Source organism: Apodemus sylvaticus, chromosome 15 (assembly GCF_947179515.1).
Source record: "Apodemus sylvaticus chromosome 15, mApoSyl1.1, whole genome shotgun sequence".
NCBI lineage: Eukaryota > Metazoa > Chordata > Mammalia > Rodentia > Muridae > Apodemus > Apodemus sylvaticus.
Window position 1 is genome coordinate 67,467,155 of NC_067486.1, and position 27,255 is coordinate 67,494,409.

General features: G+C 45.9%; 1 protein-coding gene and 1 pseudogene across 1 annotated transcript in view; both read right to left on the bottom strand.

Annotated features, from left to right (window-relative positions):
- Positions 1–590: 590 nt before the first annotated feature.
- Positions 591–1,694, bottom strand: LOC127665920 (ubiquitin-conjugating enzyme E2 variant 1-like; annotated as a pseudogene).
- Lmln (leishmanolysin like peptidase) overlaps positions 591–27,255 on the bottom strand; it is a 66,656-nt gene continuing 39,991 nt past the window's right edge. The window contains exons 13-17 of the mRNA XM_052158542.1: positions 23,537–23,669; positions 21,218–21,377; positions 17,648–17,778; positions 9,621–9,831; positions 591–3,642 (exon numbers count right to left, since the gene is read on the bottom strand). Coding sequence (XP_052014502.1) covers positions 3,542–3,642; positions 9,621–9,831; positions 17,648–17,778; positions 21,218–21,377; positions 23,537–23,669 — 736 coding nt within the window. The 3' untranslated portion in view covers positions 591–3,541. The remainder of the gene's footprint in view (positions 3,643–9,620; positions 9,832–17,647; positions 17,779–21,217; positions 21,378–23,536; positions 23,670–27,255) is intronic.

The window sequence follows — 27,255 nt, forward strand, 5'->3', positions numbered from 1 at the left end:
GCCACACAATGAATTGCCTTTATTCCAGTATGCATCCGCATTTCAACATTTAGCGGTCCTGAACAGAGTGGGGACGGTGGCAGTGAGTCAGGAGGCCAGGCTCACTGATCTGCAAATGATCTGCAGATGTGGTGACGCAGAGCTCCTCCCGGTCCCTGCAGAGGGTCTGAGGAGCAACACTGGAACCTGAGTCTGCAGGGCAGGGGCAGGGGCAGGGCCTCGGGCTCCACAGCAGACCCCATGGGTGGCCAGGGTGACTCCAGAGCCCTGTTCAAACCTCATCACTGTGTAAAAGCAAAGCAATTATGGGAAAAGGAACCAACTCAGAATAGTGTGCACTGAGGACTGTCTGCATGGCCTTTCTCCAGGCATATCCGGCCTGAGCGTTGGCTGGTCTGAGTGGCCCTGTGACTGCTCTGTTCACCTCTAGACCTGACCTCAAAGCTTGAGAGCTGACGGCACGGCGGCAGCAGGATCCGCGCTCCCTTCGGGCGCGTGTGGGCTGGAGCTAAGTGAGGGAGGCCAGGCTCTTCCAAACTCATCTGATGGCTTCTGGCCACAGCAAGCATTGGTGATGGGCAACAAGGGTGTTGAGAAGGGGAAAGCAGCACCCCTGGATAACGGTGGGGAGACAGACGGGAAGCCCTGAATTCCTCACCTGCAGCCAACTTCAGAGGGAGGGGAGGGTTACAATCTAAACTTTGGCCAAGGGCGGGAGTGGAGGAGTGGGGACCGTGGCTTGGATGGGGCATCACTTAAGACTTAAGAAAGCAGGGGTACAGCTAAAGCGCCCCCAAGCCCAGCAGTAGTCAGTCCCACGGCTGCTACCGGAAGCCTTCCCATCTGCTGCTCTAAGGGCCACCACACAGCTGTGGCGGAGGGCGGGGCAGGCAAAGGTAGACCCAGGCCTAGTGTCAGCAGCAGGTAATTGTGTGACGGTCCATTCACAGTGGCATTAGCTGTGCCCACGCTCACCAAAGGAAACCCATTTCATCACTTTCTTGATGCCAGCCAGGCAGACAGCGGCTACACTCACAGATGATGCTACACAGCACAACTTAGGTATTTCGAATGGACAAGAAGTTAGTATCAGAACAGTGTCTCAGGATGAAGTCTGAGTGGGGCTTCCTCCCCAGTACTTTGAGGTCTACAGATATATCTGGAAAATTCAGTACTGTGGAAAATGAAGACTCGGGTGGGATGGGGAGGGGAGGCCAGGCCTTGGTGACTAACTGCGGAAACACTGTCCTTCTGGTGGCTGTGCCAGCTTCCTGCTCTCTTTTGACATCATCAGGTGCCACAGTTCCTGCAGGATGACTTTGATGCTGTGGGTGTTCTGCCTTTGCCAGCACTGCCGTGGCTCTTGGAGCCACCACTCCATTAGAACTGCTCACACTGCTCGTATTGACTCGTTACACATGTTAGAGACGGCGGTGCTTCTGGGTACTTAGGCCCGCATTCTATTTTAAGGCTGTGTATTCAGTTTTCACATATTGTTCGTGGAGGCCCAATTATGCCTGTCCGTCTTGTGTCGTGTCCTCGTCGTCCTCCAGACCCCAGCTAGCTGTGCCATTGCCTGCTCCTTCCTGGCCTTCTTCCAGCTCTTCCAACAGTTGGAAATCTCATGGGACTTTTACTCCCAAGCCTGTGGTGGCCACCATCTTGTGTCTGTCACTCGAAGGCTCGCCAAACATTTCTTTAAAAATATACTTACTTTTCTCTGACTTCGTACAACTTAAAGACTGCAGAAGGCTGGCAGGGCCCGGAGCACTGTTGTGCAGACAATGGCCCTTAGAGCTGCAGTGGGCTGAGTTTAGGAGCCTCAGCTTTGCACAGTGATGCGTACCTCCAAATTATACTGCATGCAAGAACATACTTCAAATTTCTGCCTTTAAGAAGGTGAGCTTTCCTTTACTCTGAGGCTGCGGTGCCACAGCTGGTTAGAGTGGGTGCTTATTCCACGGTGCTCTGCTTCCTTACACAATTCCTTTCTCCTGCCTGCTCCCAAGTGTTTCATAAAGCCAATACTGGCTTCTAATGGAATTTCCCTATGTAGCTGAGGATGATCTTGAACTCATGATCCTTCTGGGATTATAGGCCACCATGTTCCACTTTACTTGTAAATGTCTTAAATAGAATATGAAATAACTATATGCTGAATAGAACAGAGGGAAAAAAAGTGTGTCTAAATAACATGTTTCATGTTAAAAACTGCTTTACACTTACGTGTGTGTGTGTGTGTGTGTGTGTGTGTGTGTGTGTAGGTCAGAGGACAACTTTCAGGAGTCTCTTTCTTGTTCCATGTGGTCTCCAGTAATCAAACTCGGGACTTTAGGCTTGGTGGCAAGTGCCTTTACCACTGAGCCATCTTGCTGGTCCCAAAGGCTGTTTATAACACTACAGTAATTGATTATCTTTAGGGAGAAAACCAGAATATCGCTTTTTGTTAAAGAGTGTCAAAGTTAAGTTACTAGAGGGTTGGTAAGCTCTGGTGCAGGAGGATTGCTTTCACAGAATCCGTGTGGTACAGGAGTGTGAGACATGGGAGGAGTCAGACATGTAAACAGAGGTAATACACAGGCGCTGTGACAGAGTCCAGATGGGCCAGTGGGCAGGCTGGACCCCAAACCTAAGCTTTGCTGTTAGGAAGCAATTCAGATGACCTTGTCTTGAGTTTTTTTCTTCTTGTCGATGAAATAAGTTTGTGATTCAGCAGTAATTCTCTCACAGCCCAGTCCTCTTGGAAGTAACTGCATGCCTATGCATGTCTAAACCTTTACATTTACATAGGCATGAAAGGATCAGTGGGGTTTTGATGGATTCCCGACAATCATGCCATCTTCTGTTTGCACGATTTCAACCCTCTGACTGCACACTCTTACTTCACGCTTTCCCACGGTTTTCCAAGTTGCCATGAAATTAATGAAGAAAGCAAGAGGACTCTAAGCTCACGTGAGATGGCTGATCAGGGGCAGAGGGCTAACGACAAACCAACAACAGCTCAGCGAGCAGCCACACAGCTGGCAGGAAAGGCAAACACAGTCGAGTCAGACGCTCTAGCAGAATGGAAGGAGTGATGGTTCAAGGGCATCACATCCAGATGTTCACTTAAAACAGCTGCAGTGGTGGCGGGAAATCTGAAATCCTGATGACCAGTTTGGTACTTTGGAGGATAGGATCCTCAACTTGAACTCTGGACTGGGCCGTCAGCTGCTTGCTCTCTGAGTGACCTGGAGGCTCATGGACGGTTGATGTCTGCAAACGCCGAGGTATGTGACTGGCAAATCCCACCGTCCGCCAGGAGATTGCATGTCCATGAACTACGGAGCCTTGGGCCAGTTCCTCTTCACATTCCAGGTGGCTGTGAGGCAGGTATGGAGTGACAGCTTTGGAGCAGTCACCCTGGGTGGCTCACTCTTCATAGTCCTACTGCGGACAGCCTCGGGAATGGCGTACCTGCGGGCTGGCGCTCACCCAGGTCCTGTGCTTTGTTCATGGGAACTTGACAAAACTGTCGTCTTGAGAATTCATTTTTCCACGCCTAGTGCCACACACACAGAAGGAACCCAGCCAGCAGAGGGAACAGATTGCCGAGGAGGAGCCAAAGCGTGACCACCAGGCTAGAAGAACAGGAGCAGAGATCTAGGGAGGAAAAGAACACAACAGCACGGGCTTGTGATGACATCATCCTGAGTAACACTGGGAGGTGAGCGAAGGGTGAGAGGGGGCGGAGAGGCCTGGAGCCAGAGCTCAGCGGTGGGGTGCTTGCCCCCCATGCCCGAGGCCATGTGTTCAGTCCTCAGTGCTCCACAACAGGTGTGCTGTGCACTCCTGTGACATAAGTACTCCAGAGGCAGAGGTGAGAGGCACCTGGCCTACACAGAAAGTTCTAGGCCACCCTGGGTGGGAATAAGACCCTGTCTGAAAGTAAATTTAAAAATGAGTTTAATAATCTGAAATATATTAGTTCTGTAAGGTTATGTGAACCAACCAAATGGGAACAATAAAAAGTAGAATTAATGGAAATAGAATTAATTCTATATTTCTTTCAGAACATTAGTAGGCTTTCTCTTTGTTTATTCATTTGTTTTTAGACACAGGGTCTCATGCAGCCCAAGCAGGCTTCAAACTCTCTGTGTTGAGAGTTTTGATCCTGAACTTTTGATCCTATGAATGCTGGGTATGTGCCACCATGCCCTATTAAATATTAGCTTTCATGTTAGCAGTTTTATCCTAACATAGCTTAATTCACCAGACATCTAAATTAGGGATGACAACTGCCAAAAAGGCTTCACTGTGGGTTAATTGTACATCTCATGCAAGTACACTGAAAATATCACATTTTTAAAATAAAATTTGCAGTTAATACCTGTTTTAAAGAGAAACAACTCAGTCTGGGGATGCAGGTCAGGCGGCAGTACGGTCAAGCTTGTACGAGGCCCGAGAGCCGATCGCCGGCATGCATAAGGCAGGTTGGGTAATGACGGACAGTCAGGTCAGTATCCCAGAACATCACCCCATTAAATACTGAGAGGGGAGCAAGGGAGGGGAGGGGATGGAGGAGGCGGGATGGAGGAAGCGGGATGGAGGAGGCATGGGGCAATCCAAAGACATCCTCAGCTTCAGATGCAGCTGTGGTTTGGGGCCAGCTACATCAGACTGTCTCAAAAAAACAAAACGGGGGCACACGCACACACAGAGACAGACACACACACACATACACCATAGAGGGACGCATACATGCAAACACACACACAGATACGTACACATGGTGAGAAAAAGAAGAAGCCTATGAGAGTTCCTGGCACACAGTTCAACAGGTGGTCAGTTAAAACCTCGTGTGTCACAGACAGGCATGCATATATGAACAATTGCAGGAAGTCCAGGCATATCCATGTTTTAGCAATGCCTGCGCTCTCGCTGCTCTTGTTATGGCCTGGACCAGTCTCAGGATCATGCTGGTGCGGGCTGGGGGCAACTGGGAGGCTACAGTGCTCTGTGCACACTGCCTCACAGAAACGGCAGCACAGCCAGTCTCAGAGAAGCCACTGATATATAAGGAGATGCTGCGCCCATAACAGTGGGCTTGACTGACTAGGGGCAATGACGGAATGATAAGAACACACCCACTAAAGAAACAGCAGACACAGCGAACATACACTGAAAAGCTGGGGTCAAGTAGGCTGTGCACACTCAGATGGAGTCAACCCAACTGCAGATGAAACCGGAACCTCAGAGTGTTTATTATGTCGGCCCATGGGAAGGGGTTGCCTAGTGTGGGTAGGAAGTCAGTGAGCTGTCAGAGGTTGTAAACACTTGGGAGGAGGAAGCTGCAGTTGCTAGTTTTCATACACATCTTTCCCACTTGGACCCTGGAAGAAGGCTGGGCCATCTTCTGAGTGTCACCTATGAAGGCTCTGCCACTCCTATAGGACTGAGGTACTGGGGTCCTGGACACAGCTGTACCCATGACAACAGTACTCATTCACTCACAAAGAGGGAGCAGGAGAGAGAGCGTGTCAGGGCCACCTGACTTAGGTGCAGGGGGTTGAGTTGTTTGTGACCACTGCTGCCCAAACTCCTGGGGTAGAAACATAATTTCACAGCTTTGACTGAACTTGGCTTCCTCCTGATTTCTCCATCTTCTGCTTCTGTACAAAGATTCCCCCTCGCCTGCCCCCCCCCCCCAACAGGGTTTCTCTGTGTAGCCCTGGCTGTCCTGGAACTCACTCTGTAGACCAGGCTGGCCTCCAACTCATTAATCTGCCTGCCTCTCCCTCTCAAGTGCTAGGATTAAAGGTGTGTGCCACCACTGCCCGGCTCTGTACAAAGATTCTTATCGGGGGTTCAGTGGTTAAGAGCACTCACTGACTGCTCTTCTAGAGGTCCTGAGTTCAATTCCCAGCAACCACATGGTGGCTCACAACCACTTTAATGGGATCTGTTGCCCTCTCTCGGTGTGTCTGAAGACAGCTACAGTGTACTCATATACATAAAATAAATAAATCTATTAAAAAAAAAGTCACCTACAATAAAATAAAAACGATTCTTATTCCTGAACCCAAGGAAGCAACCTTCCCTCTATCGCAACTCCAACTACTAAAGGTGTGAACACTGCCCCCTCCCACATATTGTTTTAACAATGAGATGGTGATCTTCTTACAGTTAGATCTGGGGCTGGTGTGAGGATGAGTACCCTCTTAGGATTAGTTTTGGACCAGTATGTGGCTGTTTGTAGTCTTAGGCTAATTTGAGTCCCTGTGATGGTTTGTCTGTGTGCTTGGGCTAAGGATTGGCACTATTGGGAGGCGAGGCCTCGTTAGAGTAGGTGTGTCACTGTGGGTGTGGGGTTTTGATACTCTAGTCCTAGCTGCCTGGAAGTCAATCTTCTCCTAGTGGCCTGCAGATGAAGATGTAGAACTCTCAGCTCCTCCTGCACCATGCCTGCCTGGATGATGCCATGTTCCTGCCTTGATGACAATGGACTGAGCCTCTGAACCTGTAAGCCAGTCCCAATGAAATGTCGTCCTTATAAGAGTTGCCTTGATCATGGTGTCTGTTCCTAGCAGTAAAGCCTTAACTGAGACAGTCTCCAAAACTGTTTGTATGGCAATCCATATGGCCAGGCAGGGCAGAAGACGTGGGACTTAGAAGATTGCCAGGCTAGGGACAGAAAGGAGGATGGAGAGATCCACCATGCCTGAGGAGGGTGGAGGGCAGGAAGGCAGAGCCAGCATGTGAAGGAGCCTGGCAGGATATGGCCCAGCAGCCAAGATAGAATGTAAGATTTAGTAAGTAATAACTTGAGATTATCAGTGTGTGTGTGGGGGGGGGAGGGTTGGAGGATGGTGGGTGGATTAACCACTTCCTAAGGTTAGGAAGTGGCCCAGCCATTGAGCTGATTAAAACATATCAAAATGTCTCATGAATGTGTCTTTCATTTGGGAACCCAGAACATTGGGGCGGGTAGCAAGGAACACACTGCCAATGGGAGTTATCTAATTTTAATTCTACACCAATACCCTTCTAATTCGAGCCAAAGAGATCCAACAAAATGAATTCTTCCTACCAGCTTCATATTAAACCAGTACATTTCCTATAAATTCCATTAAAGAACCTCAGGCTTTTGTGCCATTTGAAATAATTCATTGTGCTGTCACGAGTATAACTGCTGAGAAGGTGAGTGGAGCTGTGTAGACAGTTTCCGCACAGTAGCCTGAGGCTGCTGCTTCAGGGCTAATTCCGCAGCTAAGATGGCTCCCAGCTACTGCCTGGAAGCAGTCTCCTCTAAACTTTGATCCTGTGTCTTTTTCCTTTCTGTGATTCTGCCTCGTGTGTTCCCACTGCACCAAGACCTGGGAATCCTTTTAGGGAGCCAACAAGTGAGGATTGTCCTGAAGACCCTTAACACAGGTACAAACCTGCAGTTACCGTCTGACCCAGGCTTGGGGACAGGTGCCTAAGATGCTGAAGTGAGAATATCACCAGGAGTTCCAGACCAGCCTGTGTCACATAGGCCGACTGTCTCAAAAACCCAGAGAGAACCAATCCTGCTCCCTACTTAAAGGACTTGGGGTGGGGAAAGATCGAGGCTCAGGGAAAGACAGGATGCTAACTTTAGAGTGTATAAACTTTCACCTGTAACCTGTATAAAGCTGTCTACTTTTTATTTAATTCTTTGAGACAGACCATGTGTACTGGTTAGAGTTTCCACTGCTGTATAGAGATACCATGACCAAAGAACATTTAATTGGAGCTGGTTTGCAGGCTCAGACCATTATCATCATGGCTGGCAGGCATGCATGGTACTGGAGGAGCTGAGAGTTCTACATCTTGTTCCAAAGGAAAACGACTAACTCGACTAACTCCGAGGCAGCCAGGAGGAAGATCTCAAAGCCCACCCACACAGTGACACACTTCCTCCAACAAGGCCACCTCTCATAATAGTGCCACACCCTGGGCCAGGCACATGCAAACCACCACACCTAGGAAGCCACTCTCATTTAACTGTCATTAAAAACTACTAACATTTGGGAAGACTGCATGCAATGCTTATTGTTAATATTATGAAATACTGAGTCATATGTTCAGGAGTCATGAATTCTGCTGTTACTGCTCACTGTGGGCACCTTCGCTGAGGCCTGCTGAAGGCAGTCCTTTCCAACCTCCTCCTGCTTCTAAAGCATGCACTGGGGTGTGTCGCCTTAGTCTCACGGCATGAATAGAAGAATAGAGAATCCCTAATCTGAAGACCTGAAATCCAAAATGCTCCAACGTCCAAACTGTTCTGGGAGCAGAGATGATCCCACTTGTGGAAAATGTCTTATCTGATTTGATCAAAACAAAGGCACACCAAAACCACTGTAGCAAATTACCATCAGTGCACTCGTATAAAGCACATATAAATGTTAATATATTTTGTGTTTTTAGATTCGGTCTCATGCCAGAGACAGCTTACTTGTATATGCAAATGTTCCAAAAATCATAAAACCTCTGAATTCCAAAACAATTCTATTCCCAGATAGTTCAGATAGGCGTAGTCAGTCAGCCACCCTGCAGTGTTCTTTGGTGAGAGCCTTGTCCTTACAAGCTGGTGCCTTTCTCATTTTGTACGTGCATTTGTGTATGTGCACTATACTCTTCTTTGTTGGTACCGTTCCTGTTTTGAGTAGCTGTGTGTGTGGACGTGTTCATGTGTGCATATATCTTCACAGGTGTGTAAGGAAGCCAGAGACGGATGCCAAGTGCCTTCCTCTATGGCCCTCTACCGTATACTTCCTAGAAAGGTCTCTCAGGGAACCTGAAGCTCACGGACCGGCTGGCTGGCTGGCCCCAGGGTCTTCCTGACCCCACTGCAGAGGACTGAGATTATCCACAAGTACCACCATGTCTAGATTTTTACAAAAGGTCATGGGGATTTCAACTCAGGCCGCCCGTGCTCTTGAAGGAAGCGTTCTATCCACTGACCAGTCTCCCAGACCCTTTGTGAGTATATCACCTGATATAACTAAAATATAATTTCTTTATGTATTTGATAAGTAGAATTTTGTTCACTTTTAATTTCAAAATGAGTAAATGTGTATTTTAAGATGTAGTTTGAAAATTAAATTATATCTCTTCTGCCTCAAGGCAAACATCTACTCAAAGTGTATAACATTCCATCCTATTTTTCATTAATAATATATATACTAATATATTCAGTGACAAAGGTCCACCCATGGCAGTCATGCGGTACACTATCATAATTCTAACACTTGGGAATCTGGAGAGGATCACGGCCAAGGTCAAGGCTAACCTGGGCTACGTTGTAGTAGTTTCTAGAAAGCACAAAAGATTGAGCAGTGGCACACACAGTAAGAAAACAAACAGCTGGGCCCTGCGGCACATCTGTATAATCCCAGCACTTGGGATGCTGAGGCAGGAAGACCTCTGTGAACCCAAGGAAGCCTAGCTCTGTGAATGTGAGGGCAGCCTTGGCTATCCAACTTTCCTGGAGAACCTCAAATCAAGGAGGAGCGGCTTGGCCCACTCCTGAGCCCCGCCCCAAGGGCATTTCAATATCCTGTGAGGAACAGCTCTCTCGGCCTTCCCTCATTCCACCAATCATGGCGAGAACTCACCCAGAGGAAGGGCTCGAGTCAGGTTGGCAGGTGGAGGGTCTGTTTCCGGTGGACACTGCTCACAGAAGTCCCAGCAGGAGGGGCACAGCAGGTTTCCATTGTGAATCCAGCCGTTCATCTGAATTCTGACGGGGAGCACCTGTCCTGCCCGGCTGCACAGATACGAAGTGTCTTGAACCCAAACCTTTAGACCTTGAGGAGAACAAGAAACCTTCAAATAGGGGAGAAAGGTTAAGTCACTAAGAGTCTTGGATGGATACTAAAGTTTACAAAAATGGGGGCTGGGGAGAGGTGAGCCAGGGAAAGGCAGGGCGTGCAAGCACTGAGGCCTGAGCTCAGATCCCAGCACCCACAGCACCCACGCAGCAATGCCAGGCCTGCGGAGGTGTGCACAGGCGGGTCCTGGAGCTCACTGGCCGGCCAGCCTAGCTCAATCAGGCAGGACTAGCTGGATCAAGCAAACTCTGCTTCAGTACCCTATCTCACAAAAGAGGTGCAGCAGCTACTGAGGAACCCCTGGACCTTCACACATACTCCACATACATGTGTGTATAAACATGAACACACAGGTGCATACCACAGATGACTAAAACTTTCATAACATGCACAGTTTGGGATGAGGGCATGCCTTCAACTCACATATTATGAGTTAAGATATTTAGTTTCTAAAAGACTACCACTTGGTGGTAGTAGGTCTTTTCCTCTTTTCTCTCTCAAGATTTATTTATGTGTCACTGTGTGTATATCTGTATGCCACATGTGTGTGGGTGCCTACAGGGGCCAGAGGAGGTTTGGGGTCCTCTAGAATTGGAGTTACAGGCAGTTGTGAACCACCTGACACGGGTGCTGGGAACGGAAGTCAGGTGTGCTGGGAGAGCAGAAGGCAGTGTGTCGGCTGAGCTCTCTCCAGCCTATGGCTGTAGCCTTGAAACGCTGGCTCAGCAAAGTGGACTGAGAGGCCCTGGAAACCGATTTTAAAGATCTTCTGCACACCAGCTTGGTCCCTTCAACGCTTTAACTTCAGTGTCTGCCAAGCAGACACCAGCCATGTCACTCTCTACGTATCACCAAATTTTGCAAAAAAGGTCCTGGGTACATTTATACAGCACACACACACACACACACACACACAGGTTTTCAGTGAAACCTCTTCCTGATTTTCTGCCTACCCCAAACTTTCTGTTCGGTAATTAAAAATGTTTACAATGATTTTCTTTAGATTTGGTAGCATCTTTAAAAGCAAGAATCAGGAAACCAGTTTTAAAGAGCAGACACATTAAAGCTAACCTCGGGGTAGGTTAGCTCAGGGCTGCCACACATTTACAATCCTTCTGCCTCGGGCCCTTGACTGTCAAGATCATGTGCCACCACACCGGGCTGTTTGGCTTGGAGGTAAGATGTCCCCAACAGGCCCATGTTTCAGCACTTGGTCCCGGCAGGTAGTATGGTTTGGGGAAAAATGTGGAACCTTTGGGAGGTGGGGGCTAGCTAGAGCAGTCATTCTCTACTTGTGGGTTGAGACCCCTTTGGGAAGAAAACAACTCTTTCACAGGGGTTGCCTAAGACCATGAGAAAACACAGATAGTTACATTATGATTCATAACATTAAAAAATTACAGTTGGGCTGGAGAGATGGCTCAGTGGTTAGAGCACTGACTACTCTACCAAAGGTCCTGAGTTCAAATTCCAGCAACCACATGGTGGCTCACAACCACCCATAACAAGATCTGACTCCCTCTTCTGGAATGTCTGAAGACAGCTACAGTGTACTTACATATAATAAATAAATAAATCTTAAAAAAAAAAAAGAACAATTGTTGCTTTAAAAAAAAAATTAGCCGGGTGGTGGTGGTGCACGCCTGTAATCCCAACACTCTGGGAGGCAGAGGCAGGCGGATTTCTGAGTTCAAGGCCAGCCTGGTCTACAGAGTGAGTTCCAGGACAGCCAGGGCTATACAGAGAAACCCTGTCTCGAAAAAAACCAAAATCCAAAAAACAAAACAAACAAACAAAAAAAATTACAGTTGTGAGGTAGCAATGAAAATAATTTTATGGCTGGGTTCACCACAACATGAGGAACTGTATTAAAGGGTCTCAGCATCAGGAAGTTGATAACCAGTGAGCTGGAGGAAGTGTGAGCCCAGAGGTTTAGAGCTCAGACCAACCTTAGACAGACTGGGGCCTGGCTTTCTGCCCTGGCTTTGTTTCCTGGTCTTCTAAGAAGTAAGCAAGCAGAGCCCATCACACACCGCGATGAGCCGTGTCCCCTCGTGCTGTGAGCCCAGATATAACTCTCCTGCATTAAGCTGCTTCTTGTGAGGTGTTCAGTCGTGACAACAAGCAAAGTAACTAACTTTTCTTTGTTAAACACCTATGCTGAGGAGCAAGTCCAGGGCCCAGGTGCCCCCTGGAGCTGAGCTGCTCCGCTGTGCCCTGCAGTTCCTCTTAACCAACCACTGCCAACTGTGCGCTGTCCTCCAGAGGCTTCTCAAAAAGAATATTTTATTAAACCTTTGAGAATTTCCTACAGGGTACTCTGATCACATTCACCTCCCCACCCCCTCCTCTCAGATCCCCCCACCTCTTCTAGTAGCTCTAACTGAGGAAGTCAGAGTGGGATACAAATATTTTAGTCATGTCATTCAAGAGGTAGAGACAGGAGGTGAGGGGTTCAATACTAGCCTCAGCTACATGTCGAGTTGGAAGCTGCCTGGGTTGCATGAGATCCTGTAAAAATAAAGAAATTTAACCAATAAAGTGTGATTGAGAAATGAAAACTCGCGAAAATAGGATTAATATAAACATCAAAAAGTGTCATAGGAGAAGTGTAATTAATTATGTCCTGGAGATAGGACAGGATTTGGATGACATTAGGTAGACATGTTATAAGCTGGGAAAGAACGCACACAGCTTTCAGGGAACAATGATCTAAGAGTGTTGATCACAGGGAACACTCTTGGATGAACTTTATGTTTACCAATATGGAATCCTCAGAAGCAAGTGTGGTCAGACTAGAAGATGCACAAGTAGGAGCTGACTCGAGTCCAGTAGAGGGAAACCTCACGTGTACTGCAGAAGAGGAGGGAGCACAGGGTCGCTGGCACTGAGGACCAAGAGGTAAGTTGGGATGCAGCTACCACAACTGAAGCTTGTTTACCAAGGGCTGGGTGACAGAAGCCATCAGGAAAGGAAGGCTATGGCAAGCGAGTCTCCAGGAGATGGCCCACTATTGTGCATGGCTGTGATGGGTGAACTCTGGAGAGGACCAGCCCCAGAGACTTTGTCCTAGGATTGCTTCTCGCAGCTGAAATGCCTTTTCTGCTGTTATTACGTAGCCTAATGATTCCTGGGCATCAGCCCACCCTACTGGGCAAATTTCCTGAAGATCAGCATGAAAATGAACTTTCATGAATTAATGCTGTTTAAATGAATTGATGACTTCCTGATTTGATTTATACGATTTTAGGAAAAAAAGTTTAAGAAGATGGTCTTAGCTGTTTTGCCAAAAAGATGTAATAAAGTTAGAATCAAGAACAGAATGTGCCCCCTCCTCATAGAATAGTAAATAAAGGATGCATAATAAGGACTACAATGAGCTTTTATAAATTGTACTAAGAAGAGAAACAGGCTTGGACAGATTTGTGATCAAGGAAAAGCATTCATTCTAAGTCAGGTCCAAGGATGAGCCACAGGTATGCAACTGCTAATGAACTTATAATGAGCTTACAGAATAAAACACTGCTTTGAACATCCTTCTGTAACTCCCCTTTGTAACATTTTATCTATGAGGTAATTTCTATCTAGAAGATATAAACTGCCAGAGAAAAGAAATAAAATGTGGCTTTTTTTATATGTCTGTCTGTCTATATGTGCGTACATACATATATACATATATGTAAGGTATATGTATATGTATGTAAGCATACATGAATACTTGCCAAAAGAAACTGCCAAAGGTAAAGGAGCTTTGGTCAGGCCTGCCAACTCCATACCCCTCCCTGCTCGCCTACGTTTACTCTGAGAAGCCTGGCTGGATGCCAGCAGTTGAGTCTATTTTGGGAGAATCAATTAATTAGTTAATTAATTTCAAGGCAGAGTCTCACTATACAGCCTGATGGTCTGGAACTTGCTATGTAGATCAGGCTAGTGTCAAACTCACAGTGATCTACCTGCCTTTGCCTATTGAGTATTTTTGGAGAACTTTAACAACCTGTTTATAAGCAACCTTGGAGCTCTGACTGTCGAGTTGAGAGAAGAGGAGAAAATTACCAACTCCTAAAACGGAAAGAAATGACACTGAGAGGGAAAGGTTGACATGGAACTCCCCAGCAGAAGATACCATAAAAAGAGGAGCAGAGGGTGCCCAGGGTGTGGGCGTGGCCTTGTGCTCTACATGGCTCCTCAGTTACGGTGTCATGGCCATGTATTAATACATGCATGGGAGGAAGGAGAGCTCTCACGTCTGTCAGCATGTGCGCCTTCCCAGAGGCATCACATTGGGTTTTTAGCTTGGTTGTTCTTGATGATGGTGCTTGTTTGACAGAGAAGCAGGACGTAGTATTATAGTTACCTGTATGTACTCTAAAAAGCTGCTGCTTTCATACCCAGCTGTGGCGACATATGCCTGTAATCCCAGCACTTAAGGGCAGGAGGATTAGGAGGTTAAGGTCACTCTTATCTACATAGCCAGCATGAGGCGGGCCTGGGCTTGTTCCTTAGGTCCATTTGGTTGGAATACCTTTGTCTATCCTATCACTGTAAGGCAGTGTCTCTCTTGTATGATAAGACACATTTTCTGGGGACAGAAATAGGTGGTTGCTCTTTTTAATCTAAACTAGTAGTTTCTGTCTTTTGATTAGAAAATTGAAGCCATTAGTATTCAGAGTTAAAGTTATGTGTTGATTCTTGTTCTTTGTTAATTTGGCAGTACTTGGTTCAATATATGTAAACCCATAAATGTTATGTATTTCACAGAGGAACTCGAGTACAGATCACATCAACATCTAAAGAGACACGGAAAAGACTGTGACAAAATTCAATATCCCTTTTTGTTAAAGTCCTGAAGAAACTTGGAACGGGAGGAATACAGTCAGTATAGGAAAGGCTGTCCATGATGGCCCCACATTTCGAGGGAAACCCACACATTGCCTCTAACCAGGAGCAAGACAAGGGCATCCATGAGCTCCAGTCTCACTTGGTACTGGAAGTCCCAGGGAGAGCAATAAGGTGAGAGAAACAGGTGAGGAGAATCTAAGTAAGAAAGGAGGAAGTAGCCATGTCTCTATTTGCAGGTGATACAATTTCACACCTAAAACACTACCAGGGAACTCAGAGAACTCATAAGCTCTCTCAGCCAAGTCTCAGGGTCTGAAGTTACACAGAAATCAGTAGCCTTCCCACACACTGGAGTAGACCCTGAAAAGAAACCAGGGAAAGAGTCCCATTCATGATAGCCTAGAAACCACAAAACCTCAGAATAAACCTAGCCAAGCACGTGAAAGATTTCTCCAATGAAAAGTTGAAAAACTAAAGAAGGAAATTGAGGAAGACGCTAGGAGACAGAGAGACTTCCCCTTTCCCCACGTCCATGGGTTGGGAAAATCAGCATTGTGAAACTGTCATCCTACCAAAAGCAATCTACAGATTCAATGCAGTCCCAACCAGAATTCCAGTGGCATTCTTCACAAAGATAGAAAGAAAAGTCTTAAAATTACCATGCAAGCACAATAGATCCCAGGCAGTCAAAGGACTCCTGAACACAAAGAACAGAGTTAGAGGTGTCACCTGAGCTGACCTCACGTCTCACTACAGAGCTTCAGCTACAAAACACAGAGACAGGGATCAATAGGATCCAATAGAGAACCTAAACAGTGGGGACAGGTGAGTGCATGCCATGTACACACACATACACACATACATACACACACACACACACACACACTCATCATCATCCTCATCTACAGTGTAAATTTGAGGCCAGCCTTAGCTACATGAGATCCTTCCCCCAAATTCAGATTCAGGAGATGGTAACAGCAGTGACTTTTCCAGAGGACCTGGGTACAATTCCCAGAGCCCACTTGGTGGCTAACAATCTTCTGCAACTCTAGTTCCAGGGTATCCTCACCCTCTTTTGGCCTCCATGGGCACTGAACCATGTGGTGCACAGATACAGGCAGACAAAACACCCATATGCATAAAGTAAAAATAAATAAATCTAAAAAAAAAATCCATACTCAAATTCCCAGCTTCACAGTGGCTGTTGCATCCATGCACAGGCCCACCAACTGTGGTGTTTTACACAGCTCTGTAATTTCATTGAGATTTAACCATCCTGGAGCATAACTTTTTTGACTAAGAAGCTTGACATCTGTTTTACTTTTATGTTAAAAACAAAAAACACGTTGTGGTTCTTCAAAATAATATAATTTATCTTAAAAAACAAAAAACCCAGTCATGATAATGTGATGGCAAGTGCTTTCAATCCCAGAGCTGGGGAGACAGACAGGCAGACAGACCCCGGGGGCACTGGATCATTGACCAGCCAGCTGCTCTAATGGAGGCCCCGTGTAGTGAGAGACCTTGTCTCAGAATCAAGGCAGCCAGCTCCTGAGGAAGGACACCTGTGGCTGACCTAGGCACATACTCACACATGCACCAAACAAATGCCTTTACCTCCGCTCTTGAGGCTAACGTGGCACAAAGGCATAACATGGCATAGTTCAGTTCCCAGGATCACAACCTTCTCTAGGTAATTTTATGTCAACTGATGTAAGACACAGTCATTTGGGGGAGTGACTCTTTTTGTTTTTTAAAGATTTATTTATTATATGTAAGTACACTGTAGCTGTCTTCAGACACTAGAAGAGGGTGTCAGATCTCTTTATGGATGGTTGTGAGTCACCATGTGGGCCCTGGGATTTGAACTCATGGCCTTTGGAAGAGCAGTCAGTGCTCTTACCTGCTGAACCATCTCTCCTCTTAATTGACAACATGCCTTTATAAGATTAGTCTCTTGGCAAGTCTGTCAGGGATGGCATTTCGAACCACTGAATGATGTGGAGGGACAAGCTACTGTGGGTGGTGCCCATCCTGGGCCAGTGGGGTGGACTGTATGAGAAGCCGAGCTGACCAGCCACAAGGAACAAGCCCATAAGTAGTGCTCCTCCATGGCCTCTGCATTCTCCTGCCCCCAGGGGCCTGCCTAGATTTCCTGCCCTGACTCCTCTCAGTGACAGAGAAGGACCTGAGAGTTGCAAGCTGAAATAAACCCCTCCCTCCCGGGTAGCTTTTTGTCATGGTGTTTATCACAGCAGTAGAAATCCTAACGCCTGGCACCTGTGAACAGAGAGAAACCTTATTGGGTGCCCCTCATTCACAGAAGAACATCTTAACAACGCAGCATCACCCTCCAGTCTGCACATCTGCTGTAACTCTTCCTTTTGTTACGGTGCTAGAGATCAAACCCAGGTTCTGGAGCAAGCAAGGTAAACACTGCTGTACTGAGCTGCAGCCCGGCTCCCTCATTGGCTTTTTAACATAACCTTGTACATTACTGCCTTACAAGGTAAACCTTGTTCAAGGACAAAATTATATGTTTGCCTTATTTCCTTAGGACTTATGCCTAGAAGTAAAATGAAAGAATCCATTAACATACAACAATTCTTTCATTTATTTATTTTGAGACAGTGATTCCCTGGCTTGGCCTGGAATTTGCTATGTAGACCAGGCTAGACTTGAACTTACAGTGATCCATCTGCCTCTGCCACTGAATGCTGGGATTAAACATGAGCGCAACCAAGCCTTCCTGGTCCAAGTTATATATATTCCAAACCGACAGTTAAAAGCAATTTCTGTCGATGAAATGACAGTATTTTCACAAACCACAGCACTCAAACTAACAATTATAAAACTCAAGTAAGTGAAAGTAATGAGCAGCAATCCCCCATAGAAGCTGTATCAGTTATAACCTCACACATGAAGGCATGAGGTAAGCCTCCATCTGCGGACGGCGCTGAGCCGAGGCTTACCTGGTAGCACCCACTCCCCCAGTCTGGGTAGCTGAGTTTCCTCTCGCACTGCTCCATGACGAACGCTGACTTCTGCAGCAGACAGACCGAGTGCGGCCCGTACTGCTCTGCCCCGTAGTTCTTAAACAGCTCTGAAACGACCCGGAGAGTCACCTCACACACTGACCACCAGCACGGAGAACAAGAATAAGGCAGCCTACTCATGACTAAATGTTGTTCTGTGGATGCAAAGACAGGAGGATTGCCAACTAGAGGCCAGCCCGGGCTACAGAAGACCCTGTCTTAAACAGCAGCAGCATAAAAGCGGGTTTAAAAACCTCAGGGGTTGAGGCAGGCCCGTGGTTCAAACTCAGGTCTTAGAAGGCAGAGCAGGAGGACAGCAAAGTTTGAAGCCAGTCTCAGAGGAAGACTGTCTCCCAAAACAAAAACACATATCAAAAACATAAATCAAATTTGCTGAATGGAGAATTTTAAGTTTAAAAAGGATCAATGAGACTCCAAAAGCAACTGGGTTTTCAGAAGGGAACCATGTGAGAGTTACTGTACTAGAGAGGAGATTAACAGGGCCCTAAGTATCTGGGTCAGTTATACAGAGGACCTGGCACTGAAAATCAGAGGCTAGATTCCAAAACAAGAATCACTCTCTGTGGCGGCCTAAATGAGGTCCCTTTCACGTGTGGGGCAGGTGGGTGTCTGGCTTTTGGAGACAGTGTCTTGCTGTGTAGTTCAGGCTGGATTCAGAATCTGCAATCTTCCCGACTCTGCTGCCCACAAACTGAGGTTTTTCTATCTTCAACTTGTAGCACCTTCTGGAAATACATATGCTAGCTGCAGACGAAGGTCCCAGCTGCAGAAGTGAGGGTGAATGGCCTTTTAGGACTTAGTAGGCAGAAAAGACAAAGTCCTTAGGTCCTAGTTACAGTGTATTCTCCTATAGCCTCTACAGGTTTCATCATAGCTTTAAATTTAGTGATTACTTGCGTGTGTGCACAGTGTGTATGACACGGGGGGATGGCCAAGCACACGAAGGTGCCTGTGTGAAGGTCAGAGGACAACTCCGCGGCCTTATTCTCTCCTTCCACGTCTCTGTGGGCTTCAGCAACGGAACTCAGGTCAGCAGGCCTGCACAGCTGAATCATATTGCCAGCCCAACTTCCATGTTTTTCAAAATAGTGAGTTCAAGTAGCCCATTTTGAAATAGTATATACAGAAGTACTTGATTTTCTTAAGATTTTAAAATCTTAATTTTATGAGCTATGAGGAAAAATGGGATGTAGCAATACCAAAGCCTACAGAACTCCCTTACCTGTGAATTTCAAGTCTCTGGAAAGAATAACAAATAGTGTGCAAAGAGAGCTCAGCAAACCACAGTCCGAGCTCAACCCTGAGACCTGTGCATTTTATGTTCAGTGTAGCCTTTCACACTAAAGAGGAAAAAGCACAGTTTCAAAGCCCGAAAATGTTTGTATTTTTAAAAAGTGGCAGTGAGTCTAGCTCTAAATCAGTACAGAGATCCGTTAAGCAAATCTTCAGGAGAGATCTGTGTGTTCCTTTCACCTCAGCGAGGCGCTGCCAAAGTGCTCCACTGTTAGTGTCAGGATGTGTCTGCGATGGGTAAGGGATGGGGAGCCGGCTGAGTGTGCCAGGCTCTGCAGGAGTGACTCTAGTTACTACGGAGCCCACTGCCCTTTTAAAGTATGACCAGCAGACCATTCTAGATGAGAAAGACAAAGAGCAAATGGTAAAAGTATCACAGGAGTTTATGATTTAAAAGATCTAATCTCTAATAAAGTAGGAGCAAGATGAAAAGAGGGGATAGCCAAATTAATTTTTTTTCAACAAAGAGGGGAAAACCAATTGTTGTTTTTCCTGCTTACTTAAAAAAAAATATGTGTATATATGCAGCCAAAATACCAATATACATAAAATTATATATATATAATATAAAATATAAATTTAAATATAAACTATATATAAACATGTAAAATTTTATGTGTACTGGTGTTTTGGCTGCATGTATGTTTGCAGACCATGAACATGCCTGCCTGGTACCTGAAGGGGCCAGAAATGGGCATCGGATGCCCCGGAGTAGGAGTTTCAGACAACTGTGAGCTGCAACGTGGGTGCTGGAAATTGAACCTGGGTTCCATGAGCCATCACATGCTCACTCTGTAGCCAGGATGGCCTTAAATTCTTTAATTCTCACCTCGGTCTTCCAAGTGCTGGGATTATAAGCACGAGCCACCACGCACAGCAGATTACTGCTTCTTATTAAACTTATCGGACCTGAGAATATTTATTTAAAAACTCGGTTATATGAACTGTAGTGATTATACTGGGTATTGCTTTGCAGTCTGGCTTTTCTGTATTTAAAGGAAATGGATAGTATGACAGTATGTCTTTCTAGCTGTGGGACAAGAGTATTCTCTGGAGATCTGCAGAGGTCACTGGGAAGAACAGGTTCCCTAAAGAGGAGGAGCCCACAGGACCTCGCCACCAACCAACTGAACCACTTTGTGTCTGTCCATGCATCGGAAATATATGACATCTTCCTTATGTGTCCCATAAGGATTTCAGAGAAATGCAATGGTACGAAGTGAAGTGTTTTCTGCAGTGCAGATGTAAGGTGTTAGTGTGCTTGTGTCTGTGTGTGGCAGTCACAATCCTCTCCAAGGACCACACAGAGTTCTAAACACTTACTATTTAATTATTTCCTTCTTGGAATTTTTTGTTTTTCATTCTATTTTTTATTTTTGGTTTTGGAGTCAGTTTCTCAATGTAGCCTTGGTTATCCTGGAACTCACTCTGTATACAGTAGACCAGGCTGGCCTTGAACTCAGAGACCTGCCTGCCCTGTCTCCAGAGAGCTGAGATTAAAGGCATGCCTCCTAGCCTGGCTGGCCTCGAACTCACTCTGTAGACCAGGCTGCCCTCAAACTCAGAATATCCGCCTGCCTCTGCCTCTCAGAGTGCTGGGATTACAGGCATGTGCCACCACGCCCGGCTTCTTCTTGCCGTTTTTTAAAGATTTATTTTTATCATTTTTAAATTATGTATATGTGCGTGTGGACATATGCACATAAATGCTGGGGCTGTGGAGTCCTGAAGATGGCAGAAGAGGCCCCGAAGATGGAATTACAAGCACTTGTGAGCTGTCTGCTGTGGGTGCTGAGCCAACTCTCCAGCCTCCATTTAGTTTCTGTAACAACTTATGAGGTAAGTATTATATGGGCAGAGACATCAAGTAACAGACAAAAATTAAGTAAAGAAAACGCAAAACTCAAACTCATCTGGCTACAGGGACTGGGCCCTTTGCACCCATTTTATATTGGTAAATATTTTATATTGTCTGATACAGGCCAGGAGGTGGTGGTGCACGCCTTTGATCCCAGTACTCAGAGGAGGCAGAAGCAGGTGGATCTCCGAGCTAGAGGCCAACCTGGTCTACAGAGTGAGCTCCAGGACAGCCAGGGCTACACAGAGAAACCCTGTCCCTTAAGAAAATAAACAAACAACAACAATGACGACTTTGCATGAGGAACCTAACCCTTCGTTCACCTGCCTACTCACCTGGTTGATTTTCCAGTATTCTACAGTCGGAGCTGCGCTGGTATTCGCCACTTAAATGCCAGCTGAATTCCTGACTGAAAGGGCAATAGTCGGCGATTTCTACTGACCCTCCGTAGTAAGGCAAGTCCTCGGCAGATATCCCACTGAGCTCATCAAAGTACTAGGAACAAATCAAGGACAACGGAAAGGAAGAGTCACTCTGTGAGACCAAAACAAGACCCCGGGCAATTACAGCATCCTGCTACTATTGCTGCATACCACCAGACAGCACGACAGGTTTCTCCACACACTGAACAATAAAGATGATATGATAGGCCACACGGCACCTACGGACGCGTGGTAAGATAATTAGTTACCCTTTACGATGGCAGATTTGACAGATTTAAAAGAATGGAGTAGAAATAGGGTAAGCAAAAGGAAGATTTACAACCAAAGCCTAACATCTTCCTGTCTTAGCATGAAGCACCAACTTAGGGTATCTTTGGATTGTATTATGTTAGAATGTTTGATCTTTAAAACTGCTGTCTGGGCAGGGTATGCTGGTACACACCTTTAGTCCCAACGCCCGGGAGACAGAGGCAGGTGAATCTCTTGTAAGTTTGAGGCCAGCCTGTCTACACAGTGAGTTGCAGAACAGCCAGGGCCATGTAGAGAGAACCTGTCTAAACAAAACAAAATAAATGAAACATTTGTTGTCTGAGTTGCTGATTTGAGCAACTCAAAATAATTAAAGGAATTTTGGATTGGGATTGGCTCCGAATTCAAACAATTTTGGAAATGATGCTAAATATACTTCTGGCATTTTGGACTATGTATTTATGTGAAATGGTATTTATAAAGTCAAAATACTGATAATCCTGGAAAACACTAAAAATGTTCTTTGTTCTGAAGTGAAGATTTAACTATTTAAATGAAATAAATATTTGCTTTTCCCATTAATAAATAGTAAAAGTATATATGTATCAAAAATAATAAAACAAAGCAAAACCCCAAAAGACAATCAGACAGCTGGGCATGGTGGCACACTCCTTTAATCCCAGCACCTGGGAGGCAGGCAGATAGATGGATCTGTGGTCTGTAGAGTGAGGTCCAGGCCAGCCAGGACCACACAGTGAGACCCTGACCTGCAAACCAGCACCACAGAAAACAGGAAGAAAACCGGGGCTGATATCAAACATTTTCAATATCAAACACTAGCACAATGGACTATGCTGTAGCCCCACCCTGCTTCTGGGGAGGCCCAGACATGAGGACTACTAGAACCCAGGAGCTTGGGGCCATCCAAGCAATACACCAAAATAAGAAACACAGGAAATGTGTAAGTAACCTTATGGGGAAAAAACCTTGGGAAAAAAAGCTGTTTATATGAAACAGTCTGAACACCAAAGGAACAAGGAGCCAAGTAAGTTGTAAAGGTTTCACACTGTGCCAGCAAGGGGCACATGGTTATAAGTCCAGCTTGTGGGAGGCTGAGGCAGGAGACTGACTTAGAGCTCAGCCTGGGCTACAGTGTAACTGTGGAAAAATAAATCACACTTTATACTAATATACTGATATTATTCCTAGAAGTCCCTCTGCCTAGTGATGGACTCTGATCTATTACTCAGTGAGGTCAAGCACATGTCAGAACTTCACGACTGAGCAGGGGTTGGAGGGAGAGATAGCTCAGCGCTCTCTCAGAGTGCCCGAGTCCTATTCCCAGCACCCTGGCAGCTCTGAGCTATCTCTCGCTCCACCCCCTTGTTCATCTTTGAGATCCCGCAAATCTAATTATTTTTTAAAGCAGAACGTTCACATCTTATAATTAGAAGAATTAGAGTAACTAAATTATTTTCTTTCAAGATTCTGTTTTCTGAATAAATTAAAGAAATTTAAAGAAGGAGCCATTAACAATGATTTGAAACAAAAAGATCCAATCAGAAGCTGGGGAGGCGGCATAGTGGCTAAAGCACTTCCTGTGCAGATATGAGGACCTATTCATTCCTCAGCATCCATGCAGACTGGGCGCAGGGGCGGCAGCCTCTCATCGCACTGCTAAGAGAAGGGACAGGCCTGGCTCATTTGGCTGCTGACTCAAGGCACGGCCAGGTACCCCGTCCCTGCTCGGCATGCCGAGGTACCGTGTCCCTGCTGGGCAGCAGTTAGCCTTGAGCAAATGAGAACTCTGCAGGCTTTTTTTCCTTTTTCTGACAGAAACACAGAAACTTATACAAGAAAAAAATTGAAAAGAATTGCTTTCTTAATTAAAACAGAGACTACTCTTTTTTTTTTTTTTTTTTAAAAAGTCACTTCCTAAAGTGTGCTGGGAACTCGTGTTACCTGGTACTCGGGTGGTAAAGGGTTAGGAAATCTCTGCAGGTTACACACAGCCACGGCTCTCTGGTCCTGTCTGCAGGTCAACTGCAGTGGGTTACTCCTGAGCGTGTCACAGAACGGGCTGGGTACCTGCCTCCTGCACACAACGAAGACAGATTGGTTATTTTCCGTGTCGACGGCCTGCTGAATGGAGCTCTGTACATCTTGGTATCACATTTAAAATTAAATATTACAAGTCCATTATCATAGAGACTGCCTTTTCAGCTCTAATCCCGAGTTTAACAGTTTATAGTAAATGCCTAGTCAGCTCATCAAGATTTTCCCCAGAGCAGAATGGGTGCTGAGCATAGATGTGGAAGATTCATCTAGATGCTGACAGCACTTATTAAAGAAACTCCTATTAACCCTTTCTACAGCTCCATAAAATACAGTTCTGTAGATTTGCAGTCTGAATTACTTCAATCATTGAGGGAAAAACATTTGAAATATAAAAAGTGTGAAGTCTCTTTTCTACTTTCTGGAAGACAGAACAGATACATTTTCCCTGCTTCATTTGAAGCACACCTGAAGCCCCTCATTACTGGACTAACAAAAACAAAAGATGGAGAAGCAAAGAGAAGACAGAAGACTAGTTAGGGACTCAGGGCTAGAGACACAGTACAGTGGGAACTTCCTCAGCACTAAGAACCAAGCAGCCAATGACTCCTGGGTAGGCGCTAGTCCCTCAGACTGAGGAGAGAGACCCAACTCCATGGAGTTGTCCTCTGACAGCCACTCATGTGCCGTGGCATGCTCACTTCCTACGCATGCTCACTTCCTACACACAGTGTGGACACACACAATAATATAAGTAGATCTGAAAAATAATTTAATTTTAAACTTAAAATATTTAAAACAATCAGTAGAATAAGAAGCAAGAAATCAGCAAGCACACAAAAGGAGTTAACACCATCCACCAACAAAGGAGTTAACACCATCCACCAACAAAGGAGTTAACACCATCCACCCACAAAGGAGTTAACACCATCCATCCACAAAGGAGTTAACACCATCCACCCACAAAGGAGTTAACATCATCCACCCACAAAACTTCATGAACCTGCCACAGCGCTACGTGCTCCTTGTCCGCGTTCAAAGAACACACAGAAAGACCAACCCTGTCGCGAGCAAAAGGCCAACAGTAAGGCCTCAGTAAGTTCACAACAACTGAAGTCACACAGAGTATCTCCTTCACAACGGACTCAAGCTAGAATTCAACAGCAGAAATGTGACTCAAAAACTGTCAACCCTTGAAAACTAAGCGACAATCTAGTAAATAATCTCAGGTCAAAGATGGTGATTCATCAGGTTGGAGAGATGACTCAGTGGTTAAGAACACTGCTCTTCCGAAGGCCCTGAGTACAAATCCCAGCAACCACATGGTGGCTCACAACCATCTGTAATGGGATCTGATGCCCTCTTCTGGAGTGTCTGAAGACAGCTACAGTGTACTTACATATAATAAATAAATAAATAAATAAATAAATAAATCTTAAAAATAAAAGAGAGAGAGACAATGACTCGGGAAAACGTTTTGAACTAGATGACAAGAAAGCCACAGGTACTAAGGTGGCGGATGCAGGGCTGCTGGGGACGAGACTTACAGAACGAGAGCCATAGAGAGAAGAAATGCCTCTCACAGAATGGTTCCAGGGCCTGGAGATAGGAGAAAGCGGCCGGAACAAGCAGAAGGAGCTATGCAGAGGAGCAGAGCAGCTGCCAGTGAGAACAGAACACAGGACAGAGTGCATCAAAGTGGACCCTGCCTCGCCTCAAACTTGCTGCGCAGCGGAGCCAACTGCGAGCGTCTGATCCTGCCTTCATCTCTGCAGTTCTTGGATTACAGGTCTACTTCACACCATGCTTATGTGGCTCTGGAAATCAAACCCAGAACGTCATGCATGCTAGGCAAGTGCCCTACTAACTCAGTTACATCCGCAGCTCCCCCTCCAAAAAAAAAAAACGATTGTTAAGGAAGATTGATAAGATGAAAACAAAACAAAACAAAACTCTGGAAAGAAACACTGAGAGGAGGTACGCATTACAGCCTTAGGACGGGACAGCAGTCACAGCAGCAGCCTGACAGACAACTGAAAGAGTATGAGGGACAGCAAGTGAGTCAGCCTCATACATCTGCACCAGACAAGGAAAGCGACCAACCCCTCACAAAACATAAGGCGCCACAACTTACTCAGCGGGAAATCACCAACTCAAATAGCCTGTCTTAAGGAGGCTGAGTTCACAACATTAGAACTCTCAAAACAGCAATCTCCAGGTCCAGGCGCCCCTGGGGAAGCCCACTTTACACTTAACAAAGACGCTGGCTCCAGTGCTGCAGGCGGAGAAGTAGGAGGGGCTGAGACAAGAGATAAGGAGTGTGAAGCCAGCCTGGGCCACTGAGTCAGGCACAGTGGAAGGGCGGGAGGCGGGGCTGGAGAGAGGGCTCTTGCACAGGAAGGATTCTAGTTCAGATCCCAGCACCCACATTGGGAAGCTCACAACTTCCTGTAACACAGCTTCAAGATATCTGACGCCCTCTTCTGGCCTCCTCAGGGACACACACAAATGTGTGCATGCACACATATACAACTAAAGAAGAAAATAATCTTAAAAAAATGAGAAGCAGCGGGGAGGAGGGAGAAACCAGCTCTATATAACCTCTCTCCCGGAAAGTAAAGAGAAGGGGCCTTCTTAGTGCGTTCTAACATAAATGAGGCAAAAGCTATACAAAAAAAAGAAAGAAAGAATCCTTATGTAGAGTGAGGAAACCATAACCGGTTAAGAGAGGCCTTCCATGATAAAGGAGTTGGCCTTCCAGGGAGCAGTCACGTCTGATGTTTACATGTCTACCAACCACCAAAGCACAACTGCTGCTAGGCTGCTCGAAGAAACAGGCGGCCTCTCCGTTAACTGGAGACTTCATCTCCCAGAAGGAGGCCAGAGGGCGGCCTCAGCAAGGACAGAACCCAGCTAAGAAGCACTGCTTTTCAAGGTCACGGGGAGCAGTCACCAAGGAAGGCCACATCCTGGACCAGTCACCAAGGAAGGCCACATCCTGGACCAAAATACACAAGGTAACCAACTTAACAAAGGGAAATCATACCGAGCCAGCTCCTAGTGAAAACAGAAACTAGGAATGCATAGAGATGGGGGGGGGGACCCCAACTGCTTGTAGATTTCAACTTTCAAGAGAAACAAGACAAAGTTGAACAAAATGAAAATGAATATTAAAGTTTAGAATAAACCTTGGTATCCACTAGGATTTGTTCTTGAATACACATACGCATTGCACTTTAAAATACGACAATATCTGAGTGCAATGGTAAAAACTGTTATTTAGAGACTGTTACTCTATTATTCATTCTGTGCATTTGTTTTTCTAAATACAGGAGAGTTTTTTTTTTTAGATTTATGTATATGAGTACACTGGAGCTTATCCACATGAGATTATTTTTAAGATTTATTTATTTATTTTATGTATATGAGTACACTGTAGCTGTCTTCAGACACACCAGAACATTTCAGATACATCAGCTCCCATGTATCCCATCTCACAGACGGCTGTGAGCCACCATGTGGTTGCTGGGAATTGAACTCAGGACCTCTGGAAGAGCAGTCAGTGCTCAAAACTGCTGAGCCATCTCTCCAGTCGCAACAAATGAGACTTGAATAAGACATGGTTT